A 21,488-nucleotide genomic window follows, 5' to 3' on the forward strand; every position below is an offset into this window, starting at 1 on the left:
TAAGATTTGGGCAGCATTTGGTTCACTCCACGTGTAAATAAACCAAACAAACTGATTACAGGACTGACAATACGGCAAAAGGGTCAGAAAAAGGTAATGGATGTGGAAAAGAGGCGAGGTTCGATAAGCGGCTTTCCCCTCATCGATGTGCGCATGTAGTTGTTACCTCGGCGCAACGCGCTTGCTCCACTTTCACATTAACGTGATGTTGCTATCATGATAATGCACGCAATTTTGAGCAGAACGCTATATAAAGTTAGGATGTAAGGCAGCACCACACTTCTTAATTGCCACAGCGGGGAAGCTGACCTCAGTTCCTGTTCCATTGATAAGTGTCGACCCTTCCACTGTGCAAGCTCCATTTCGAATAACCTTGGTCAGCTATTGCTAAATACAGTGACAATCTTTCATGCCTCTAAGTCGACATTCTTTGAGCAGAGGACGCATAACTATTATACGAATACATAGTTTACTGAATTTAAATTAACAAATCATCAGTATCCAAAAAAAACAACAACAACAACGAATACTGCATGACATACAAGATATTTACTGTCTTAAATTCTCGTTGTCATTTTGGGAAGCTCTCTGATATACTTTCCCCATGTATCCATTTCTTATAATTCATTGATTGATTAAACTTGGTTATGTGGCCAATTCGCGGCTTATCTTTCAACGGTTTTTGCCTGGAGCCTATCTCGCCCCAGGATGCTTATTTTGAGCGACGCGAGAAGGAGCGAGTGGTCTCCATATTGCACTTGCAGAACATCGAGTGCATCGGCATTGCAAGCTAAGGATATCGCCACCAAGTGCTTCATTATTCAAAACCCAAGAAATTATGGGCCATCGTCGACAAAAAAGCAAGAAAGGATGCGGACAGCCGCTTCATGCCAAATACCAGACAAATTTCTTTCGTCGAAAAAGTCAGTTAGAAATTTTTTGTAAGAAAAGTATGGGGACAAGAAAGGAGAATTTGCTCTTTGATATTAGTTAAAATCTCTGAATGGTGTCCACTGGGCCATCAGAAGCTAATTCCTGTAAATGACCTGAACCCCAACATCAATGCAGTTGAAATGAACTCTTATGTGAAGGGAAATAAAAAGAAAATGGCAAGTATGTAACTCGCGGTAAATTACTTAATTCTCCTATTTTATTCCATACTTTTCCATACTTTTCATACTGGGGAGAAGTTAAAAAATGTCAAGACAATTCACCTTGGGTGATCATTTTCTTAATTCTCATGTCCTCAAGGGTTGAATTATAAGCATTGATATTACAAGGAGAAATTTGATGCTGATCACTGTTAGGGCTTAAAAGTTTAAGAAGGCTGTCTGTAGGTGGATACTCTGGATACTCTTGCTGTAGCTACCGCAAGAAGTACCGTGAGAAAAAGTAATTTAGACTGATTTGTGTTCCTGAATCTCGCAGGACGTTTCCATACGTGCACAAACCATCTCAACCACCAATACTTGCGGAGATAACAGGACGTAAAGCTTCTATCATTCGATTTCTGTAACTTCTCTCCGCAATTGACGTACACGCGCTTAATAAATCCAAACGCATGACAACTCGTTGCCCGACTCTAATCGCGCGATCCTCATTGTGCGACGCTAATGCAGCGCGCGCAACAGCACACAAACAGCGTGCGTGGAGATAACAATTCACAAAACGTAAATGCTCAACGGAACACACCATTCTAAATATCTCTTCGTCTACCACTGTAAAGACTTCACCTTTTCTAACTGACCATCTTTTTTAAACTTTTGGAATCTTTGCGAAACAAACTGAAAGGATTCCAGTTCAGCAAGCTTGGGAGTCTTGGAGAAAATGTAGCCGACTCCAGAGAGTGTGCTCAGTTCCTCGCGACATGAAAGGTCTGAACTTTGTGCTATTCCAAGTTTCTCACAAACATTCTGAAATACGTTTAGGCTTGCTTCACAATAGTCACTTGACAGCTGTTCCGTCAAAGACAAGGAAGGAAGTGTTCGTAAAAATGTTCTTGACATAAATGCGAAGACACCACTTTGAAGAATAGTCAGGGTGTGGTCGTCCTGCCACAAAGTGAGCAAGTATTGGAAGAGCACCATCACAGTTGTGCTTTGCTCTGCTGCACCCAGAACTGGAGGTTGTGGTAGCGTAACGGGATTACCCTGTGTACTGTGATGAGTGCAGTACATGTTTAAAACATGCTTGTGATCTCCAAGAGGCTGCAGTTCATCAGACGTTCCAGTAATTGCGGCTGACAATGAATCAATCAATGAATTCAAGATGTAGTAAAGATATAGTTTATCTTCTACTATGCCAGTCTGGCACAAAGCTTTTAATTGGCAATCCACAAGCCTTAGGATTGGGCTGGTATTACTGTCATAGTCAAGTACAGTATCATACGCAGCGAGAAAAACGCGGTGCAACGTTGAGGGGAGGTTATCTAGCGATGCTGCTATTCCATTTGCCACAGAAGCAAGATCGTGTTGTTTAATGTTACTTATCATGTTGTTCTCTGGAATGAAGTAGTTTGGAATGTTCCCTCTTCTCAAATGATCTACAAAGGTTTGCAACAATTCCACTACTGAATTAACAAGGTTGTTGCACTCTGACAAATGCTTTTCTTCACATGTCCAGAATAGAATTGTCTTCAAGTGATAGGAAGATGGAGCATTCTGAAGAGCAGTATCAGCAGGCTTGCCCTTTAGATCCTGAATAACTTGTTTCATTATCAACTTGGCCATCACATAACTTTGATGTTGTTCCACTGACAGAGAGTGCACAAGCCTTTTCTCGGCACTAGAGAAAGAAAGCCGCCACTCGGTATGGTATGACTAATTATCACTGTCATGATGAGATACAGGAACAACATGACAACCCTCGCTTATGATGTCTGAAATGAGACCTTTGCTGGGCCATTCAACAATTCTTTTCCTTTCAGACCATCCGTCTGCCAATGTTGGCCATTTAGGACAATGCAAACAGGGAACGTAATCATGAGCATAGTTATTCCTGCTGCTAGGGCGATCCCTCCTGTTCAGGGCGGGTCCACTGAAAATGACACCACCTGCAGGAAGCTGAGGACCACTTGTCACAAGAGAATATAGAGAAGTTTTGTTAACAACCCCAGACCAGAATCCCTTGAAACTCTCTGTAGACAAGTAAGCTGGCTTTCCTTCTACATCAAGTTCATACAGCTGAACATAGCCAGGATGATTGGTTGGTTCAAGAAACAGAACCCTCTGTGTAGATTGCTTTAGCTTGTGTTTTAATGCTGTTTCTAAAATAAAAATAATAAATCACTCTGAGTGTCACTGTATTAAGTGCACTGAGTACTAATTGGGGACACTCTCCAGAATCAAATTGGAATTTAGAAATTGACAGGATCACTATCCCGGGGGGTGGGGAAACTCCCATATAAAAGTGACGGGGGGGTGATTTTCAGAAATTTTGAAAAGAACTCCTTAAAGGTACCAGAACTCTGTTTGTGGGCGTGGTGTAAAAAATTTTTACCCCTAAGAGGTACCAACTCTAAAACAATAGTCTAACTGACACTGACTATATGACTATTCCTTTGAATGTCTTCCAGTCATAAAAATTCTATTTAAATACAAGTCAAACATTTTGACAGTAGCAGTATCCATGCAAATTATCACAACGGGCTGGAGTATCAGGCCACAATGAACTGGCATTTACTTCCTCTTTGTATTTTTTGGCTCAATACCCTTAAAGGTACCACCATACCTCTGATGGAAGTCATTTTAGGTTATAGCACCCCAAGGGATACCAAACCACGAATTTAATCCCTAAAAGGTGCGACGATCACCCCCGTCACTTTTATATGGGAGTCCCCCCCCCCCCCCCCCCAACTCCCCCACCCAGGGATCGCTGTACTCACCTGAATTTTCCAATGAAGCAGTTCCCGGCGTTTCTGTGTTCAATGGCTCGACATGTTCTTGTGTGCAGCATTTTGCTCTGATGATGTCGCATGTGTTAGGCGGCGATTTGGTTAACAATGGATCGTCTTTGTTTGGGATCGGGATTGATTCTGAACGCTGCAATCGTCTCCGCTTTTCTACAACTGCCATCGAACAATCCACAAGCATTACATCTATATCATTTTTTGCTTCCCTTCTACCGTCCTTGTACACCCAGTGCAGTGCAAACAAACCTTCAGCCATGCTACCAGACATCAGAAGTTCAACGTCTCTGCCGCTTTCATTTTCCAGCCCTTCCTCGAAAGTTTTGTACCGCTTCAAAGAATTAAGGTACAGTCTGTAGTTATGCTGTGTCTCTCTTGGATTCAATATGATTTTCATCACTGTGTGTAAAGCCCCATTTTTCCACGCTTCATCTTGTTCTGGTGTTGCCCTTGCTTTTTCCATGACTGCGGACATGCAAACACAGCAACTTGTCCGACAAACTCTCACCAAATCCAACAACTTCCGCCTTCCGTTTCGTCCACCGGCTCCTTGGTCAACTGGTAATCGCGGTCTTTGCTTCATGTATTGGGAATAAGGTGTGCGACGTCTTGCCAGCTTTCCAACCCCGTTCCCAGGGTCTCTCCTCTTCACGTCCCAGGGAGCGAGAGAGGGGTGCCAAGTTTGAGCAGTATCGCTCAAATATTTCCCGAGATATTCTTGATTTTGTGATTTGTCTTTGTACTGAAACGATTTGAGACTTCATTAATTTTTTAACAAAAACTTGAATATCTCTGGAATGATAGAAGATATTCAAAAAAAGAAAACGCCATTCTTGTTCCCTTTAGCTTTGAAAAACCTTTATCATTTATTTTTATAGTTGATTTATTACATATATTGAGGATGGTTCCTATTTAATATTTAGTACAGTTGGTGCGATATCTGTACAGATTTTACCGACAAAATCGAATGCAGATGTAGATGTAGATCAGGGGATTCATCGGACGAAGGGCTGGCGCTTGAAACGTCAACACTCAAATCTCTTTACGGTGGCCAAATTACCTTATCCATTAAAGGCCGTGGCAAGACTCGATCAGGAGAGGTGAGGCTATTGTTATGCTTTGAGCGCCAAAGGCGCTAGCATCTTGGGGAGTCTGTGGGCATGCTCCCTCAGAAAGTTTTGAAATCTAGAAGCTATGCAATGCAATTTTTAGTACTTCTTCATTGATATTTCTTCAAAAATCAGTCTCGTTCTGAAAGTGTAAAATGGTAGCCTCTTTATTGCTTGCACTGAAGTCAGTATAAGTTATGCCCGATCCTAGGCCGTGTTTTACTTGCATCAAGTATCACCCTTCTATCCTTCTCCCTGCCGTTGCTATGGTCCCCACGCAATCGTTTTTAAGGGAGTTGTATTATCCTCCTAGCTTGGCTCCTACCCCTGACTCCCCTAAAAAACGACCGTGATGGAGGCTGCTGTTGCTACGGCCCAGTAGTATGGTGGAGGAGCCTTTTGATATGGTTAAACAAGCGGTATCAAATCCTGCAATTCACAGTAAGCTCGCTATAAATGTACACAACAACTGAAGCTATATTGGTCGAACGCAGGAGGGGAAAAGGCGGTCAACATGGAGTATTTTTCCTAAATTCGCTCACCGTACGAGGGTTTAGCTTTCAGGACGCAAAAGGCCATTTCCGAGTTGCTGTGAACCTCAGTATGAAAGCGAGGATAAGTGCAAAATTTTTATTATGAAAATAAGTTTGTTTGCACATGAAAACTTCTTTTCATAAACATAAAAACTTTGCACTTAGCTTCGCTTTCAAAATGAGGTTCACGGCAACTCGGAATGGCCTATTGTAAACGCTAGTTGGGAATTACTTTTCAACTATAAACAATATATATTTTTCTTAATATCGGGATAAAACTGACACGAGGCAAGTGCTTCGTCTTGCCTCTAGCTGGCTACGGCCCTGTTATCAACGCTGTTGATAAAAACCAAACAATCGTTTCTACTCTCCCACCGACGCAGCACCACAGTTTCTTTAGAAACTAACCGTGCCTCCTTATCAATCAGGGGAGAGGCTGGTTTGTACTGGGACAAAACAGAGCTTACATCAGAAAGTTAATATTACATGTGAAAAAAATGTCGCTGAAAAGACTCAAGTTGCCTGTGATGATAAGGAAGAGATTTCAAGCTTAAAACAACGCGAGTATTGCCTCGTGGTAAAATCCTCAATTAAAACGAATCATTTGTCTGTAAAGTTTTCCAGCGCACTTTTCAGAGTTTTTAAAACCCGTGATTACACGCTTTCTTGCTAAATTATGCCTCTCATATTTCAAGAGACTAACACTTAATTTAGTTTATTTAAAAGTTTTCAATTCATAAAAAGCTTGGGATCAGTTTAGAACTCTCATAACCCTGAATTTCGCCCAGTTTCATTCTCCAGTTTCCAAAATGCAAAAAGGTCGAGTCGAGACGTTGTCGTGTTTAAAAAGGCTGAAACCACTTCCAGGATTCAAAAACTATTTTATTTCATTTATACCATAAGATAATTGATTCCCTGGCTACAAATGTTACAGTTCACAGAGTCACTAAAAATCTACCACTGAACATTTATGCCATTTTAGTCCTTATATTTTAATATAAATTTGTTAAAACAATCTCTATAGGTGTGTAAATCAATGACTGGGTTTGACGCAGGTAATACGCTGTAATGTGTACGACTGTAGTTAGTTTTGTAACAAATCAAGAGTTCTTTGTTGGTACTTTCATTGTAACCTACAAAAAGAAAGGCAAGAAAACGTCAATATAATCATTTACAGCTCGGCCAAGTTGTTTTTAAAAGTAATACTTCTCAAACTCATTAATAATTCAAAAGCCAAAGACAAAGGAAATCATGCACCGTGACGCGTTTGGATATCTGATGAAAAACTCCTCGTTTTTGCATCCTTAATTTCCTCTTCAAAATCAGTTTGTTTGAGAAGTTATATCAACACTCGTCAGTGTTTCATCATAATATCAAAAATCTCGAAGTTCGTCAAAAATACTCCGCCAAGTGTCGTATTTTTAACTCTCTTCTCGGTGTTTGATAAGTGATGAAACGCGGTCTCGTGTTTGACATATTACATCAACAACGAAGAAGAGCGTTTCATCCGATTTCTAAACACCGAGAAGTAGGTTGAAAGAAGGAGGCGCAACCTAGTTTTTTTTAACCAACTTCGAGGTGTTTGAAAACCGAATGAAACACTCTTTCGAGAGTTTGATATAGCTTGTCAAACCATTAATAATTATCGGAGAAATTCAAAGCAAAAGTTCACCAAGTTTTATGATAATTAAGATCACATTTCCAAACCTCCTTCACGGTAGTGATTTCCTTTGTTTTATCTCTATGTGTTTTTAATGAGTTTGAGAAAAGCTGAATAGAGCTCACCCAGCTAGGGCTGGATTTTATATAGCCCTTCTAATGCGCCGATCAACTCGAACCTTCAACATCATTTCAATTTAAGTTTGAGTGGCGAAAGTTTGAAATGTGGCCCAGTAAAAAAATGTTTTATTGTGCTAGTGTAAGTCAGTTTGGAACAATTTTGTTTTCTGGACAACTAGAACTGAAACTACAACGGTAAGTATAATAGGGAGCTTTAGCAACGACGACGGCGACGGCAACGAGAACGTCAAAAAACAATAGGCTTAATTACCAAAACAATAACTCTACACGTGCATTACACTTCTTGGTACATTTCTTTGCCGTCACTGCACGACTAGGACGTGAAATTTCCTGATGGGACGTTTTATGGAGTACGTAAACACACGACGACGAATTTTTCTTTCTCTTTCTAAACTTGGGTGTGGTCTCCAAGAATTCAACTCCAGAAAATTTCACCTACATTTAACATCTAAAGCGAGTTGAAATAATCGCGACGACGTTTAAGAAAACGCGAATTCATTTTTATACTGACGTTTTCACTGCCGTCGCCGTCGTCGTTGCTAAAGTTCCCTAATTAGTCCAATACGAGGAGGTATGGAGGTTTACATAAAATGACAGACTGTGCATTGTATCAACAATGTTCCAAGGACAAAAGGTCATCATTTTCAATGGGGAAGTTAAAAGCAGCGACGACGGCAGCGACAAAGAAAACATCCCTTAAAAGTATAACTTTATTTCATTTCTGTTCGCGGTTATTTCAACCTAGGAACCAAATTGGTAGGAGTGGTTTTTAAGTTAAGAAACAGAATGAAAAATTCACCGTCGTGAGTTCACGTACTTCGCAAAACCTTAAATTTGATCATTTCACGTTGTTGTTTTGCAGAGGACGGAAAAGAAATGTACCAAAATGTAAAACGCACGTGCAGAGCGATTGTTTTTGCTCATTAACCCATTTTTTTACGGCGTTGTCATTGCCGTTGCCGTCGCCGTTGCTTAATTTCCCTTATGTCTTACTGTTTTCACTTCCAGGTATGGTAACAATCCAGCTTCACCCCTGCGAAAAATAAGGTAATATTTACAGTCATGTTTTATTTGTAATATTGCAGTACTGTCAAAGCATTAGGCTCGATTTCCGCCGTCTCCCGGGTCCGGTCTGAGTGCGGGCTCATTTTCCCGAACAGTGGCTGGTAATCGAGCCTATCAAAGCAAAGGAGTTTTTTGATAAATGCCACAATAACAATAAATTTTATTGTTACTGTGGTATTCATCCGCGCTCAGTTGCTCGAAGCATGATTAGCGCTAACCCAGGTTAAATACCATAACAACCTATAGGTTTTAATACCTCTTAACCAATGGTTAGCGCTAACCATGCTTCGAGCAACTCAGCCAAGTGTTTTGCATATGAAATATTTTAAACATTGGGCACATTCCACCCGTCCAAAAATTCCGGAAATTTCGAGTGAAGAACCGAATGGAACAGGAATTTTCCGGAGTAAGATTTCGGCATTTGGGTATACCTCGCGAGGTTGTCCTAACGTTCCGGAAAACGGAACAACAGGAAATTTTTCATCCATTCGGCCATTCCTACTCGGGTCCAGACTCTGCGACGTAAGTTGATCGTGTTATTTCGGTTTAAGTGGGAAATTCATCATTGGAACACGTTTGTTTTCAAGTTTGTTGCGGCTAAATTTTTCAAAACTTCAAACCAGAACGTTTGGCTCAATGGAAGGCGCCCATTGTCACATGAGAGCAACTGAAGGAACAGCCGTGATGCTTGTACTTTGTCACTTGATGTGGTCTACTTTACTAAATGGTGTACTTTTCAAGTTATTAAATTGTTATTGTGTACCAAAAATAAATTAATACGAGCAACTAAACAGCGCTCTACATAGAGTGCTAAGTTGTGCAACGATCAAAATTCAAGAAAATTAAAATAGCTAGGACTAAAGATGTGTCAAATGTTTTTAGCTGTTTGTCAATAAGGAATCAAACTCTTGCTGCCAAACCAAGACTAGCTCTATTTCATATATGAATATTTACCACTCTCTGCCTTGCCCAGACATCTTGAAGCCTCCAAAAGGTGCCTGGGGGATCCCACCCATGAAACAGTTGATCCTAAAGAAAATAACCTAATTAAAAACGCACCTTAACAACACTTTAAAACAATAAACTTGGAATAGTAATTCTAGGAGTACACGCATGAGTCTCGCGAAATTTAGGTAAATTTTTAAGTCTTGGAATCTCAGATTTTTTACACCAGGCCTCCGTTGTTCAAAGAGCGGATAACTTTATCCAGCGGATAAAATGTATTGGTTGGAGTACATTTTATCCGCTAGATGGCGATTTACTGGTCGACTGGATAGAGTCATCCGTTCTTTGAACAATCGGCCGGGACCAGATCTCAAAATCTAGTTTTCCGAGCTGACTATATTGACAATGAATATATCAGGCTGTAATTTATACAAATGGATAAGAGAGTTACAGTCGAACCTGTATTAAGCGGTCACCCTCGGGAAATGGCTAAGTGACCGCTTAATACAGGTTGCACAGAATACATCACTTACTTGGTTAAGAAAGTTCGGCGATAAAATGGTATGACAAAGGAGAGCATGGTATTGAAACAGACTAGTAAAACATTAACGCCACGATTGTGCAGCTCATTAGAAGCTCAATTGCCTGGCACGCTATTTGTTACCATATTTAAGTGGTTTCCTTTTACAAGGTGACCGTTTAAAACAGGTCAAGACAATAGAAACAGCTCGCTGGGATTTAGTATAGGGTGACCGCAACCGCTTAATAGAGGTGACCGTTTCACACAAGTCAGGATTACGGTAAATAAGGGAAGTAATTTTCGGGACTTTGACAACTGACCGCTTAATAGAGGGTGACCGCTTAATACGGTGCCGCTTAATACAAGTTCGACTGTAGTTTCTAAACAAACTGTGGTGCTGCGTCGGTGGGGAGTAAAAACGGATGTTTGGTTTATCAACCGAGTTGATAACTTAAGGTAAATTGGTCGCCGTAAAGAGATTCGAGTGCTGACGATTGGAGCGTTAGCCCTAGACTGCAAGCTGTCCCTTTCTGGTTAGTCGAGAGGGTGCGCTCGCAGCGAGACTGGAGCGAGGAGAAATAAACGAGAAGAGACTCCAGTTTTTTCGCGCTCGGCTATTTCGCGCGACCTCCCGGCGACCAACCAGAAAGGGACTGCTTGCAGTCTACGTTAGCCCTTTGTTAGAACGGAATGATGAACGGCTAACGCTCGAAACGGCAGCACTCGAATCGAAACAGGGATAATTCTTCCAGATTTAACTTTTCATACAGGGGGGGAGTAGAATTGTCAACCCCCCGCCCCCCTCCCCCAAAGGATCCAATTCCCTGTCTGCTGCCAGGTGTAAGATGTTTCAAATAGAAATATTTAAATACAGGTACATAACAGTACTGATTTTCAACATAAAATGGACAGCATAACTTCTTAATATTGTAATTTTACCCTCTGTTTCCATCCAGGTATTATCTTATTCAAATTCATACAAGCTTACGTATATCTTTATAATTATTTTCAAAATAATTATACTGACTAACCAGACTGTCCCAGCCTGTAAACTGTGAGAAATGGTTGTTGCTTTGTCAATGTCCTTGGTGAAGACTGCTGCAGCCAGTCCATAAGTGGTCTTATTTGCCCTCTCAATGGCTTCATTGATGTCACTGAATTTAAGTATCTGCTGCACCGGGCCAAATATCTATCAGAATATGAAATCAGAGGAGGTTTACTTTATGTAACACTGCATTCGGGTCACAATTTGCACATACCAAAGACCAGATCAGAGCTTAACTTGGTTTCAGTAAAGGATGAAGCAGATTGGAATATAATTTTAGTCAGTTTCAGTACAGCTGCTGAACTCAACTACAGGGTGTTACAAAAGTTCGTGGACACTTTATTTTAATACAAATAAATGATAGTTTTAGAAATCCGATATTAATGAAGGTTTTCCAGTTTTTTGTACATTGTTTCCTTTGACCACTGTTGAAACATCAATATCCAGAGTGCCCCCATTGTTCTGTATAACGTTTTTGAGCCGTTGCGGCATGGAACGAGCTAGCTCCCTTAGGCTTGCTAGCGGTATGTTCTGCCAGGCGTGCCGTAACCTTGATTCTAGTTCTCCCATCGTCTTAGGGATCGGATCTCTGTATGCAGCTTCGCGATGATGCTCCATAGGTTTTCAATGGGGTTAAGGTCAGGTGAATTTGCTGGCCACTCATCTTTTTGGATAAAATTCGGGAGGTTTCTCTTGCACCACTGCTGTGTTGCTTTCGCCGTATGAGCTGGTGCGCCATCTTGAACGAGGGTCGCACTGCTATTGTTTGTGAAAAGCTTTCGTTTTACAGGCTCTTCTGGTGTAGATCTTCGGCTGAAAAGAGGCTTCACTTCTCTCTCAAAGATTTTTGTGATGTAATACTCTGCCGTTACAGTCTGTCCTTGCGGGATGAAATGTAGGGAAGTAAGGCCGCGGCCTGTCATGCCACCTCAAACCATCCATTTGGCGCTTCCTTTAAATTGGTACGATGGCGGAACTTGACTCTCCTGTGAGCCCCATACGCTATCGTTTTTAGGGTTCGGAAAATGAAAAAGGTTTTTAAGGTACTCATCGCTAAAGAGAATTTTCCCGTTCATATTTATAAGTGAATACTAAGCGAGCTTTCCTCTGGTTGTTGCTCAGAAGTGGAAGCTTTTTTTCGTCTCAAAGGTTTTCATCCTTTTCTTGACATATACCTCCACACTGTTGGTGCAGATCCAGGCAGACCTTTGTTCTTCATTTGTTTGCTGATTTTTCTTGTAGAATTTCCTCTTTTATACTTTGCTTTTTCTATAACTTTCTTTGCCGCTCTGTCAAGGACTGATGGTCGACCACTTCTTGGCTTGTCGTAAAACTCTTGTAAACCTTTAATACCACTTCGCTACCCAGCTCTTGCTTTTTTGCAGTATTTTAGCCGTTTCTCGAACAGATACTCCAGATGATCCTAGAATTGCTGCCTGTGCTCTTAAATAGACTGCATTTTTAGGGTTCATAATTCAAAATTATACCAAGACGTGGAAAATCTACAGTATGTAGTTGCTACTGAAAACAGACAAAAATGGCGGGAAAGTACAGAAACACACACGTTACAGATTTGCACCTTTTGGCGGGAAAATATTTATTTCAACGGGGATTTTTATCTGACTCATACAAAAGTTCTGAAAATCGATAAACAATAAGATTTGTTAATATCTGCAAGAAAATGGAGAGAAATATAAGAAATCTGGATGAAGTATAGACTTTTTAAAATGTCCACGAACTTTTGAAACACCCTGTAGATGGGATTGCGCAGACACAGAGTTCAGTCTCATCAGGTGTTGTTAATTCCTTGTACTGAAAATCAGACAGTTTGATTTTCTGACAAATTGTAGTGTAGAGTATCTCGATCTGCTTTCAAGTGGCTAGAATCGAAAACTGCTTACTGAGCAAAGATGGGCTTTCACTAGACTTCGCTTTGCTACCGTAGAATTCCGAAAGTAACGGCGCTTCGAAAAATGACAACTCAACAACAATAAAATACTTATTGTATTTGATGTAACGTTTCAAGTAGTACTTTTAAGTTTTTGACCCTATAACACCATCCTACAAATAAATTGTCTATACTTTTGATCGACTTACCATGCTATTAAAATATTCAAGTAACTGGAACACAAAAAATGTCTCCTCTTTCTTAATTGCAGTGAATATCGTCCATAGGCTCGAGCCAAATTTGATCGATCGTAATTACCGAACGGTTCAATTTGTGTCAACACTGCATTAGATGACATAGAACACGTGAACACGGGGCCGTTACTTTCGGAATTATACGGTATTCAGTATCGGCTCCACGGTTAAAATTCTCTGAACTGTCTCTATTACATACATACATGGCTGTCAATTACCTCTTCTTTGGCAATCCTCATGTCATCTTTGACATTTGAGAAAACAGTTGGTTGAATGAAATATCCCTTGTCTCCATGTCGACCACCACCGCACTCCAACTTCGCTCCTTCCTTCTTTCCACTTTCTATCAAATCCAAGATTTTGTTGAACTGGTCTTTGTCAACCTAACACAAGAGCGATCGTTACTTTAGCACGCCAAATGTTACATTTAACAGCCAGCCACCTGCTATTTTTACGAGCCATGTATTGGACGAACATCGATCATTATCATGTTGGAGTAGTAAAGGCAACAAGGAACAGGTTCCTTTAAATTAAGAAAATCCAGTGTTTTAAGTTATTTCTTAACATTAATTAAATTGTTAGGATTATTTTTCAAGCATAATGTTCATAAAGTTATTTAGGTTGCGTCCGATTGACCGTATTCCAGAAAACGAATAAACGGAACAACTGTTAGATTTTTCTTTTTTAAGTAAATTTGGGAAGATATTTCTGCAAACTTTCCCTGACACATGATAATTTAAGAGCGATTTTGTACTCTAGTAACTCCAAAAACCTCTTATGAGAGATTTTCTTGTCATCATTGAATGTATTCCTATTCCGGAATGGGGTCAATCGAACGCACGCTTAATACATTCAAGTCTGAATATAGTACAAACTCATGATGTCATCTCAGATGAAACTAGGAGGTTTTTTTTTTACTTTTATATGTATTAAATCAGGGTGGCGAAAGTATAAATTCACACAAATGAAGTGTTCCTTGATCAAGAAGAATGATTAAAAGGAAACATTTGATCCAAAAAAACTAATGGCACCTGTGGTCCCTGTTCAACATTTTCTTCAAAAGGCGACCCAACTACACGGCTCTTGGCTCGTTCCACACTCCTTTTCACAAACTCATCATAAATGGTGTCTTGAACAAAAGTGCGACTGCCTGCATTGCAGCACTGTCCTTGGTTAAAGAACAGCGCCCGGTGAGCGGTCTGCACTGCAAAGTCCATATCAGTATCAGCAAGTACAATGACAGGACTCTTTCCTCCGAGCTCCAATGTCACCCGCTTTAAGTTGGATTTGGCAGCTGCCGCTTCAATTATCTGCCCAACCTAAGGGTGGAAAATGTTCGTATAAGACGTGAGACTGGATGAGATCTTACACAAAATGATTTATTGTAATAATAATGCCACCTAATTAACCAGGGGCCAGGGGCAAGATTCACAACGCCAAAGTTGTCAATACTTAGGATCCACCTTTAACAGTGTCTAGATATGAGGGGTGGTGGGGGCTGAAACTTCAGGACTTTTTCAGAAATTTATCTGGGAAAATGTTATATGGTCAGTTTAAGTGTTGATTGCGTTTGATGTTACCATGACAACCAATTTGTTAATTTTCAAATAAAGAAAAATCACCTTTTTTTAGCTCTCATTAGTGTCCTTTTATTGGTTTTGATTACTTTTCATTCCATTTTGGTGCTTTCCTAAAACCTGTCACATGCTTGGAAGGGTAGGAACTGGACTGGACATTTTCATGTAAGAATTTCTGGAGCCATTTTCAAATGCTGTTGCCCTAAAACCACACCCCTGAGATGGAATATTAAATGTCAGATAAAATAAGCAGGTTGTTAGCCAGTTTAACAAACCTCAGTTGATCCAGTGAATGACACTTTGTTGATGTCCATGTGCTCCGATATTGCAGCCCCTGCTGTGGGCCCATAACCAGAAATGATGTTCACTACACCAGGGGGAAACCCAGCCTACATGTAAGCAAAATACATTATTTTTATTAAGGTACATTACAAATTATGTGCACAATATATCATTCAATCAACAGCATTTATATAAAAGCAAATGTAAGACCAGTACTTCTGATACATTTGAGCCCATTATTATAACTTATGGAAACAATTTTGTTGGGTTTGCTATATTGTATTAATTGCAAGAATTGTATTTTTGCTTTTTGGTCACACAAACGTTGGGGCAAGAATAAAACAATCGACTAGTGATTGGTACTACATGGCCAAAAAGCAAAACCCCCTTCAGCATACAATACACATGGAAACACTTTAATTTTATTAATCATCATCACATTAATGTCATTAAAAGGGAACCAAAACTCTGTATTTGTTGGCACACTAGGCCTTGAACTTCCTCTCTTCCTGGACATGTCAATGGTTGTAATCCTTGCAAGACACTCAACTGACATCAAAAAATAACATCTGACTCATAGTCACCTCTTTCACCAAAGAACCAAGATATAGAGCTGTTAATGGTGTTTGCTCTGCTGGTTTGAGTACTACAACATTGCCACAAGCCAGGGCTGGAGCAAGCTTCAAGCCACACAAGGCCAAAGGGAAGTTCCAGGGTGTGATGGCCCCCACAATACCCACAGGCTCATGTCTGGTGTACACAAAGAAAGGACCGTCTGAAAAAAAAAAAAAAAAAAAGGTTGGCTTTATTATATTAAACCCAGATAAGTATATATATAGCCTATAACAGAGTGTTTGTAAAAGAGTACATTGCTATTCACTGAATAAATTATTTATCACACAACACTTTTCTTTCTTAAAATCTGTAGGCTTTAATTAACATTCTTGTGTTTTCCTGGCTCGCCCATGCTAAAAGGGAGTGCAGCAATGCAGTCTCAATATTTGCACTTGTTTTGGTGCTTATTTGCACTCTTAAATGCTATTAATTATTAATGGCCTGCTAAAACTGGGAGATGAACTGTCCTCCCTGTACAAGGGCAAACAACTCTGTTTTAATTAAAAATTCAGACCACATGGTTGCCAGGTCACATATCAATGACATGATCACATGTCGCACATTTTTTTAGTATATACCGGTACTCTATTAGTTGTTATCAGGGATTTTTGCTTGCTACCATGTCACAGGGGCAGGTCCAGAGGGCTCAGGGAGTTACAACTCACACTACGAGAAGCTACATATGCATGAAAATATAGCAAATACCTTCTTTTACAAATATCTACTTTTTCAAATTTTTATAATGCAGTATACCCCCGTGATCCCTCAAAGAAACTTGTAGTGACTAATCCACCACCCCCCTCCCCCTTACAATCCTGGATCTAACCCCTTGTAAGAAACAAGTTCAACTGACTCTCCTTCAAGGATTCAAATTCAAGTTCACAAAATTTTGAGAACTTTATAAATGACAAGGGGAACTATATCCACTATCTATGGCCTTTACCTCTGGTTTGTAACCCTAACTTGGTGGCTCTCATCTCTTTGCAAATTATCACACATGCACAAAATTGCTTAATTTCCCCTTTTCTGCAGACGCTTTTCATCATCACTCAAAATCCTTGTTTTTGCTGTTTCTTGCCCCATTCCAGTTCCTAGACCTGCCATATTTTCTCTTGCAGAGTTCCCATCCCCAGTCTTCTCCCTGAGGTACGTTCCCCCTCCTATCCTCATGACCATGAAGCGCTTTTTCCAAACATATACCTCCTATGTTAAGGCGAGCCCATCTCCAACCATCTAACAATGTTTCTGCTCCCTTCAGTGCCTACTTTTGTTACTGTGCATATGTTCTGCGCATCTCAAAATACTCAGGTTTCCTATGGGTGGTGCTATATTTTTTGCGTGGTTTAAAACTATGCAGGGAAAGCAGAACTTAGCAAGTGCTCTTGGAATCCATAGGAAAAACAGAAGGTAACCATGCATTTTTCAGAGATAAGCTTCAATTTGTTAAAAATGCCATACATTGCTTTGTATTCTAGCACTTTTTAGAATTATTAATTACCCCCAATTTTCTTTTTGGATTCCAATAGTACTTGCTAAGATCTGCTTTTCCTGCATAGTAATAAACTATGCAAAAATACCTCTGCATTTGTTAAGTAGGCACCATATCCTTAACCCATTGATCAGTGCACGTGCCAGCCAATTAAACCCGCCGTGATTTCATGCATGTTCATGTTTGGTTCCTGCCTCCCTAGAAGGACTTTTTTTGTCCCCTGTTCAGTAGTAATAATATTGTCTTCAGGAAAGCCTGACCAATTAGAATTATCTGTTGTCTGTGCATATATTTATAGGTCTAAAGGGGGCCAAGAAAGGAAGGCTTAATTTTGATGAAACATGTCCAACTTCTTAATCTTAATCGTTAACAAACACATGTCCTCGCGGGTGGATCAGATTTGTCCATGTGACATGAGGGTCAAATTTCATCAAATTTTTGACATTTTTACTTTCAAGTTTGCTTTTTTGAAAATTTTTAATTGGCAACTAGTGTATTTTATTCGATAATAATTATTATTAGAAATTTTAACCAATTCAGACTGCTGAAAGGGGCAGGGTTTTTTTTTTTTTTTACCCTGTAAGTTGCACTTTGCTAATTTGGTGATATTCCTGGAAAACCCTGGGTGACATTGGTAGGCCATGGGTTTAAAGTAAGTCCAAATACATCATCATTAATTTCTTATTTTAAGTAAACTGACCTGCCGAGATGGTCTTGCCAGTTATCTTGTCAGCCCAGCCAGCATAGTAACGGAAGCACCTCGCAGTTATAACCATATCCCCCACAGCATCAGAAAATACTTTCCCATTGTCTATTGTCTCAAGGGACTGAAAATTGAGTTCACAAATAAATTAGTCAACTGTAATATTATAATTGGCTAGCAGGCCTCTAAGGTGTAATATTCCAATGGCCATTGTTTTCTTGCAGTTTTAAGAGGCCTAGTTGTCTGAAGGCCAAACACATTTTGTCATAATCATAGCATTAATTAAGCATTATTCAAGGTATGAAACTGTAGTGTGTAAATAGCCATCAGATAATTATTTTCTTAGCAGAACAGTGGTACTTTCAGAAGAGAACTGCAACAGGGCTGCATTTTCTGTAGGTTATGCCAAAGATCCTTAGTGTGGCTTATTTCCAAATTGCTTCATGTGGTGTGTTGGCGCACAACTGTGGTCTTTTGTGTAAGACAGAGGTAATGCCTGGCTTTAGATTACTTCATAGGTGTAATGGCATGACGAAAAATTAGGTAGGTTTTTGAAAACTTCCACCAATATTCAAACGAACTGTTTCCATCTAAAAATATCCAGGATTCCTCTCCCAGCGTAGGAATTAGAGTGTACAGGTGGATGGCATAACATTTCTCTGGCATAGCCACTTTGGCAGTCACTTAAATTGGCCTGGAACTTTAACCTCTTTGTGTATCTTCAGCATGGGATGTACACAGAATGTACCCTGGCTAATGAGAGTGGGAGATGTACCATGCACCTAGAGTAATTATTTACCTCTATACACAAAATAACCATGTATGCACACACACAATGTATATATGCAATACATTGGAAAGTGACCCCAGCAACTTAATTTCTATTATATGAGCTACAACGTACATGTTTCATATGCTAATATTGCAGCTTTGGCTGTGAAATCCTTTAGCCTAGTACAGTGGAAGTCCGTTAAAACGGTCACCACGGGGCCAAAAAAAATTGGCCGTATTAACAGGTGACCGTATTAACGAGGTTTTTTTTTTACAAGAAAATGTATGGTCATTTGCCGAGCGGCCAAAAATAAGTGGCCGTAATAACGAGGTGGCTGTGAGGCGGGGTTCCACTGTATCAGTCTAAAGCCTAAGCCCCAATCTTAGGTCCTAAACCAATCATATTTTAATAGATTTCAGCATCATTCCACTTACAGCCAAGTAGTCCAAGTCTCTTTCAATAAGGTCCGCTAGTTTGTACAGCAGTCGGCCTCTCTGTGAAGCATCCATTGTCCTCCAAGGACTCCCCAGTTTAAAAGCTGCAGAAGCTGCCTGGACAGCCTTGTCTACATCAGCCTAGTAGAACAAGATAGTCACTGATTTCAAAAACAAGAAAAGGACAGCAGCTAACCATTGATCGGTACAGTTCAAAATCACATAAATGTGCAGTTCCAGAAAATATCCATTAACTCCCCCCATGGAAGGTTTTTTCGTTTTGCACCCCCGTCCCCCCGGGAAATTTCAGTTTAGCTTTAACATTGCTTCTAAAATTTTGACTTTTAAGATCCCCCTCCCCCTAGGAATTTCCAATGACCTTCCATGGGTGGGTAGGGATTATTTCTGGAACTGCACAATGGCAAAGAGTCTCAGTCTTTGTTGATAATTTAATATTGAGTAAACAAAAATTTTAAACTTCCCATAAACAGAAACGTCTTGGAACTGAGTTGACACTTGGTCAGGTCCAGCAATTGTGTCTGTTTACTGGGGGGGGTTCAAATGTTTATTCTACATGCCATGCCACTAAAAGGTTTGTTCAGTAACTGGACTCACTTTGTCCCCCTCTGCCACATCACATATCTTTTCCTCAGTTACTGGATTAATGGTGGGAAATGTCTTGCCGCTAACGGAGTCCACAAATTCATTGTTGATGAAAAGCTGTTGATGGAAAAGGAAAAGTCCACTATAAATTAATTAATATACTGGTCAAAACATGCACCCATGCAGGGCAAATGAATATTGATATTTAAGTTCGGTAGCACCTTGAGAGCTACTCAAGGTTAAATTATTAGGATGGCCCTCAAGAGTCAAATTGGAATTTGGAAGTGTTGTTTCTTCTGGAGGGAGGAGAATCTGGAGAAAAACCCTCGCAGCTTGAAGGATGAGAACCAACAACAAAGTAAACCCACATGACACCAAAGGCTGGAATACATGTAGTGATCTTTTCCAGTTGGGCAAATAATACAAAGGAAAAGGAAACTGTCATTAGAAAATATCAGTGGGAAGGATGGGAGGGGGGGGGGGTGGGACAAAAGATTTCAAGCCTTCTGCTTCCTGTAACTTTACTTTCTAGGTTCCACCCCTTCAATGTTGGCTCCTGCTGGCCACTAATTTTAATTTGCACTTTTCAAAGTAATACACATTGTAACAGTTGTAATTTTGGTCTTATTTCTCCAATTTTCTGCTGCATTAAATGCTCCAGAACAAACCTTTACAACTCAAATTTCCCATATGAGGTAAATGATTCAGAGTGGTTTGTGAATTTATTTGATTTGATTAAGGTACAATCCTTCATCAAAAATTAGCTCCTCAAGTGTTGCCAATTATGACTGGCACATATGCAAATTTCTCCAATTTTGCACTGTCATTCCATGTGGTTCCTTCAGCTAAGAACTGGTGCAAAATTAGTCAAGAAGGATTTAAAAATGCCCACAGCTAATTTTTGGCAAGTGGAGATATTAAATATTAAATATGGAGAGAGTGTCAAGAGTTGAAGATTCCATTATTTCACAAATTCAATTTATTTTTGTGACATCATTGCCTTATATAGTACTCCACGGAAAAACCCTCTGAATAAACACAAGCCAGTGTATGTTTATTTACTTGCCTCATCGGTTAGAAAGCTAGATCTAGCTTACAATTCAGTGTCATCTTTTAATAGGAAAATTGTTCGAGGAATTTTACTTTTATTCAACCCAACAAAATTTCCCCAATGAGGCGTGACAGCAATATTCCTCTCTTTTCAACATTTGGGACCTCCCACCCCATCGTCCACGCAATTGGAACAGTAACCACAGAAAATTCACAGATTGTACTTTTTAATTAAGACAGGTAACGGACTATTTAAAACAATTAAAATCTCGCAACACACAGCATCCTGTCAGAGCCTTGTCTTTGAAAACGAAGATGTGGTACGTGATTGCAAGCATGCATGCAAGGCCCAGATAAGCTTAATAATTACCAAATTAATTAGCAACGCTGAAATTTGCAAATATAGCAGCAACTACATGATGACATAGACCTGACATACCTTCGTGAACTTGATTTCTGGATTCCTAATGGCTTTAGGTTTAGACATTTTGGCCCTTTTCCTTTGGAAAGATGCTTGTGGAGACTGGCGAAACGAGACACGCACAAAGCGACCCGATTTACCACACCTCTCGGTTGAAAGAGCGACACGAACCCTGAGAGGTGTTTACCTACTGACCCTAATCTCGTACCCAGATCTTCTCGCTCATTTCAGAGAGAACATCTGGTACGTCTATCACGCTCTCCAATCTGATTGGACAATGAAGAGTCCGATGCAAGTCACCTTATTAACCATAGTCGCATGACTTACAAAACGTTTACATTTTTTTTTTAATAAGAGCCTTTTTTATATAAGAACGTTGAGGCTGATATTAACTACTAGAAATACGTGACTCGCAAGCTGGGGCTGGGTGGAAAACCCTCTTTACTCGTACTGTAGCATCAAATGAGGAGATTAAA

At 40.0% G+C, this 21,488-nt stretch overlaps 3 protein-coding genes across 3 annotated transcripts; all 3 read right to left on the bottom strand.

The window, feature by feature from the left end:
• Positions 1-527: 527 nt before the first annotated feature.
• LOC146456159 (uncharacterized) lies at positions 528-2,729 on the bottom strand. Its single transcript, XM_085093408.1, has one exon. It carries the CDS (start codon positions 2,727-2,729, stop codon positions 1,713-1,715), a length of 1,017 nt encoding a protein of 338 aa, XP_084949534.1. The 3' UTR covers positions 528-1,712.
• On the bottom strand, positions 528-4,427 carry LOC146456160 (cyclic GMP-AMP synthase-like receptor 2). The gene is made up of 2 exons (XM_085093411.1): positions 3,884-4,427; positions 528-3,265 (listed from the first exon to the last, which is right to left on the bottom strand). Exons 1-2 carry the CDS (start codon positions 4,380-4,382, stop codon positions 2,820-2,822), a joined length of 945 nt encoding a protein of 314 aa, XP_084949537.1. The 5' UTR covers positions 4,383-4,427; the 3' UTR covers positions 528-2,819.
• A 1,983-nt stretch (positions 4,428-6,410) lies between these two features.
• On the bottom strand, positions 6,411-21,199 carry LOC146456161 (aldehyde dehydrogenase 1A1-like). Its single transcript, XM_085093405.1, has 12 exons — positions 21,031-21,199; positions 19,554-19,658; positions 18,939-19,079; positions 17,730-17,856; positions 15,510-15,700; positions 14,919-15,032; positions 14,098-14,385; positions 13,285-13,449; positions 10,911-11,068; positions 9,369-9,443; positions 8,343-8,382; positions 6,411-6,682 (listed from the first exon to the last, which is right to left on the bottom strand). Exons 1-12 carry the CDS (start codon positions 21,076-21,078, stop codon positions 6,650-6,652), a joined length of 1,485 nt encoding a protein of 494 aa, XP_084949531.1. The 5' UTR covers positions 21,079-21,199; the 3' UTR covers positions 6,411-6,649.
• Positions 21,200-21,488: the final 289 nt, after the last annotated feature.

The sequence above is a fragment of the Pavona decussata genome, unplaced genomic scaffold (assembly GCF_977016875.1).
Source record: "Pavona decussata unplaced genomic scaffold, jaPavDecu1.1 SCAFFOLD_260, whole genome shotgun sequence".
Taxonomy (NCBI): domain Eukaryota; kingdom Metazoa; phylum Cnidaria; class Anthozoa; order Scleractinia; family Agariciidae; genus Pavona; species Pavona decussata.

Coding starts and splice junctions, on each gene's coding strand:
- LOC146456159 (XM_085093408.1), bottom strand. CDS start 2,729: ATGGCCAAGTTGATAATGAAACAAGTTATTCAGGATCTAAAGGGCAAG.
- LOC146456160 (XM_085093411.1), bottom strand. CDS start 4,382: ATGTCCGCAGTCATGGAAAAAGCAAGGGCAACACCAGAACAAGATGAA. Junction 3,266..3,883: donor TGCTTCATTGGAAAATTCAG/GTGAGTACAGCG, acceptor TTTTTATTTTAG/AAACAGCATTAAAACACAAG.
- LOC146456161 (XM_085093405.1), bottom strand. CDS start 21,078: ATGTCTAAACCTAAAGCCATTAGGAATCCAGAAATCAAGTTCACGAAG. Junction 17,857..18,938: donor GAGACTTGGACTACTTGGCT/GTAAGTGGAATG, acceptor CTCAATTTTCAG/TCCCTTGAGACAATAGACAA. Junction 8,383..9,368: donor TCTGGGCAAGGCAGAGAGTG/GTAAATATTCAT, acceptor TATTTTTCGCAG/GGGTGAAGCTGGATTGTTAC.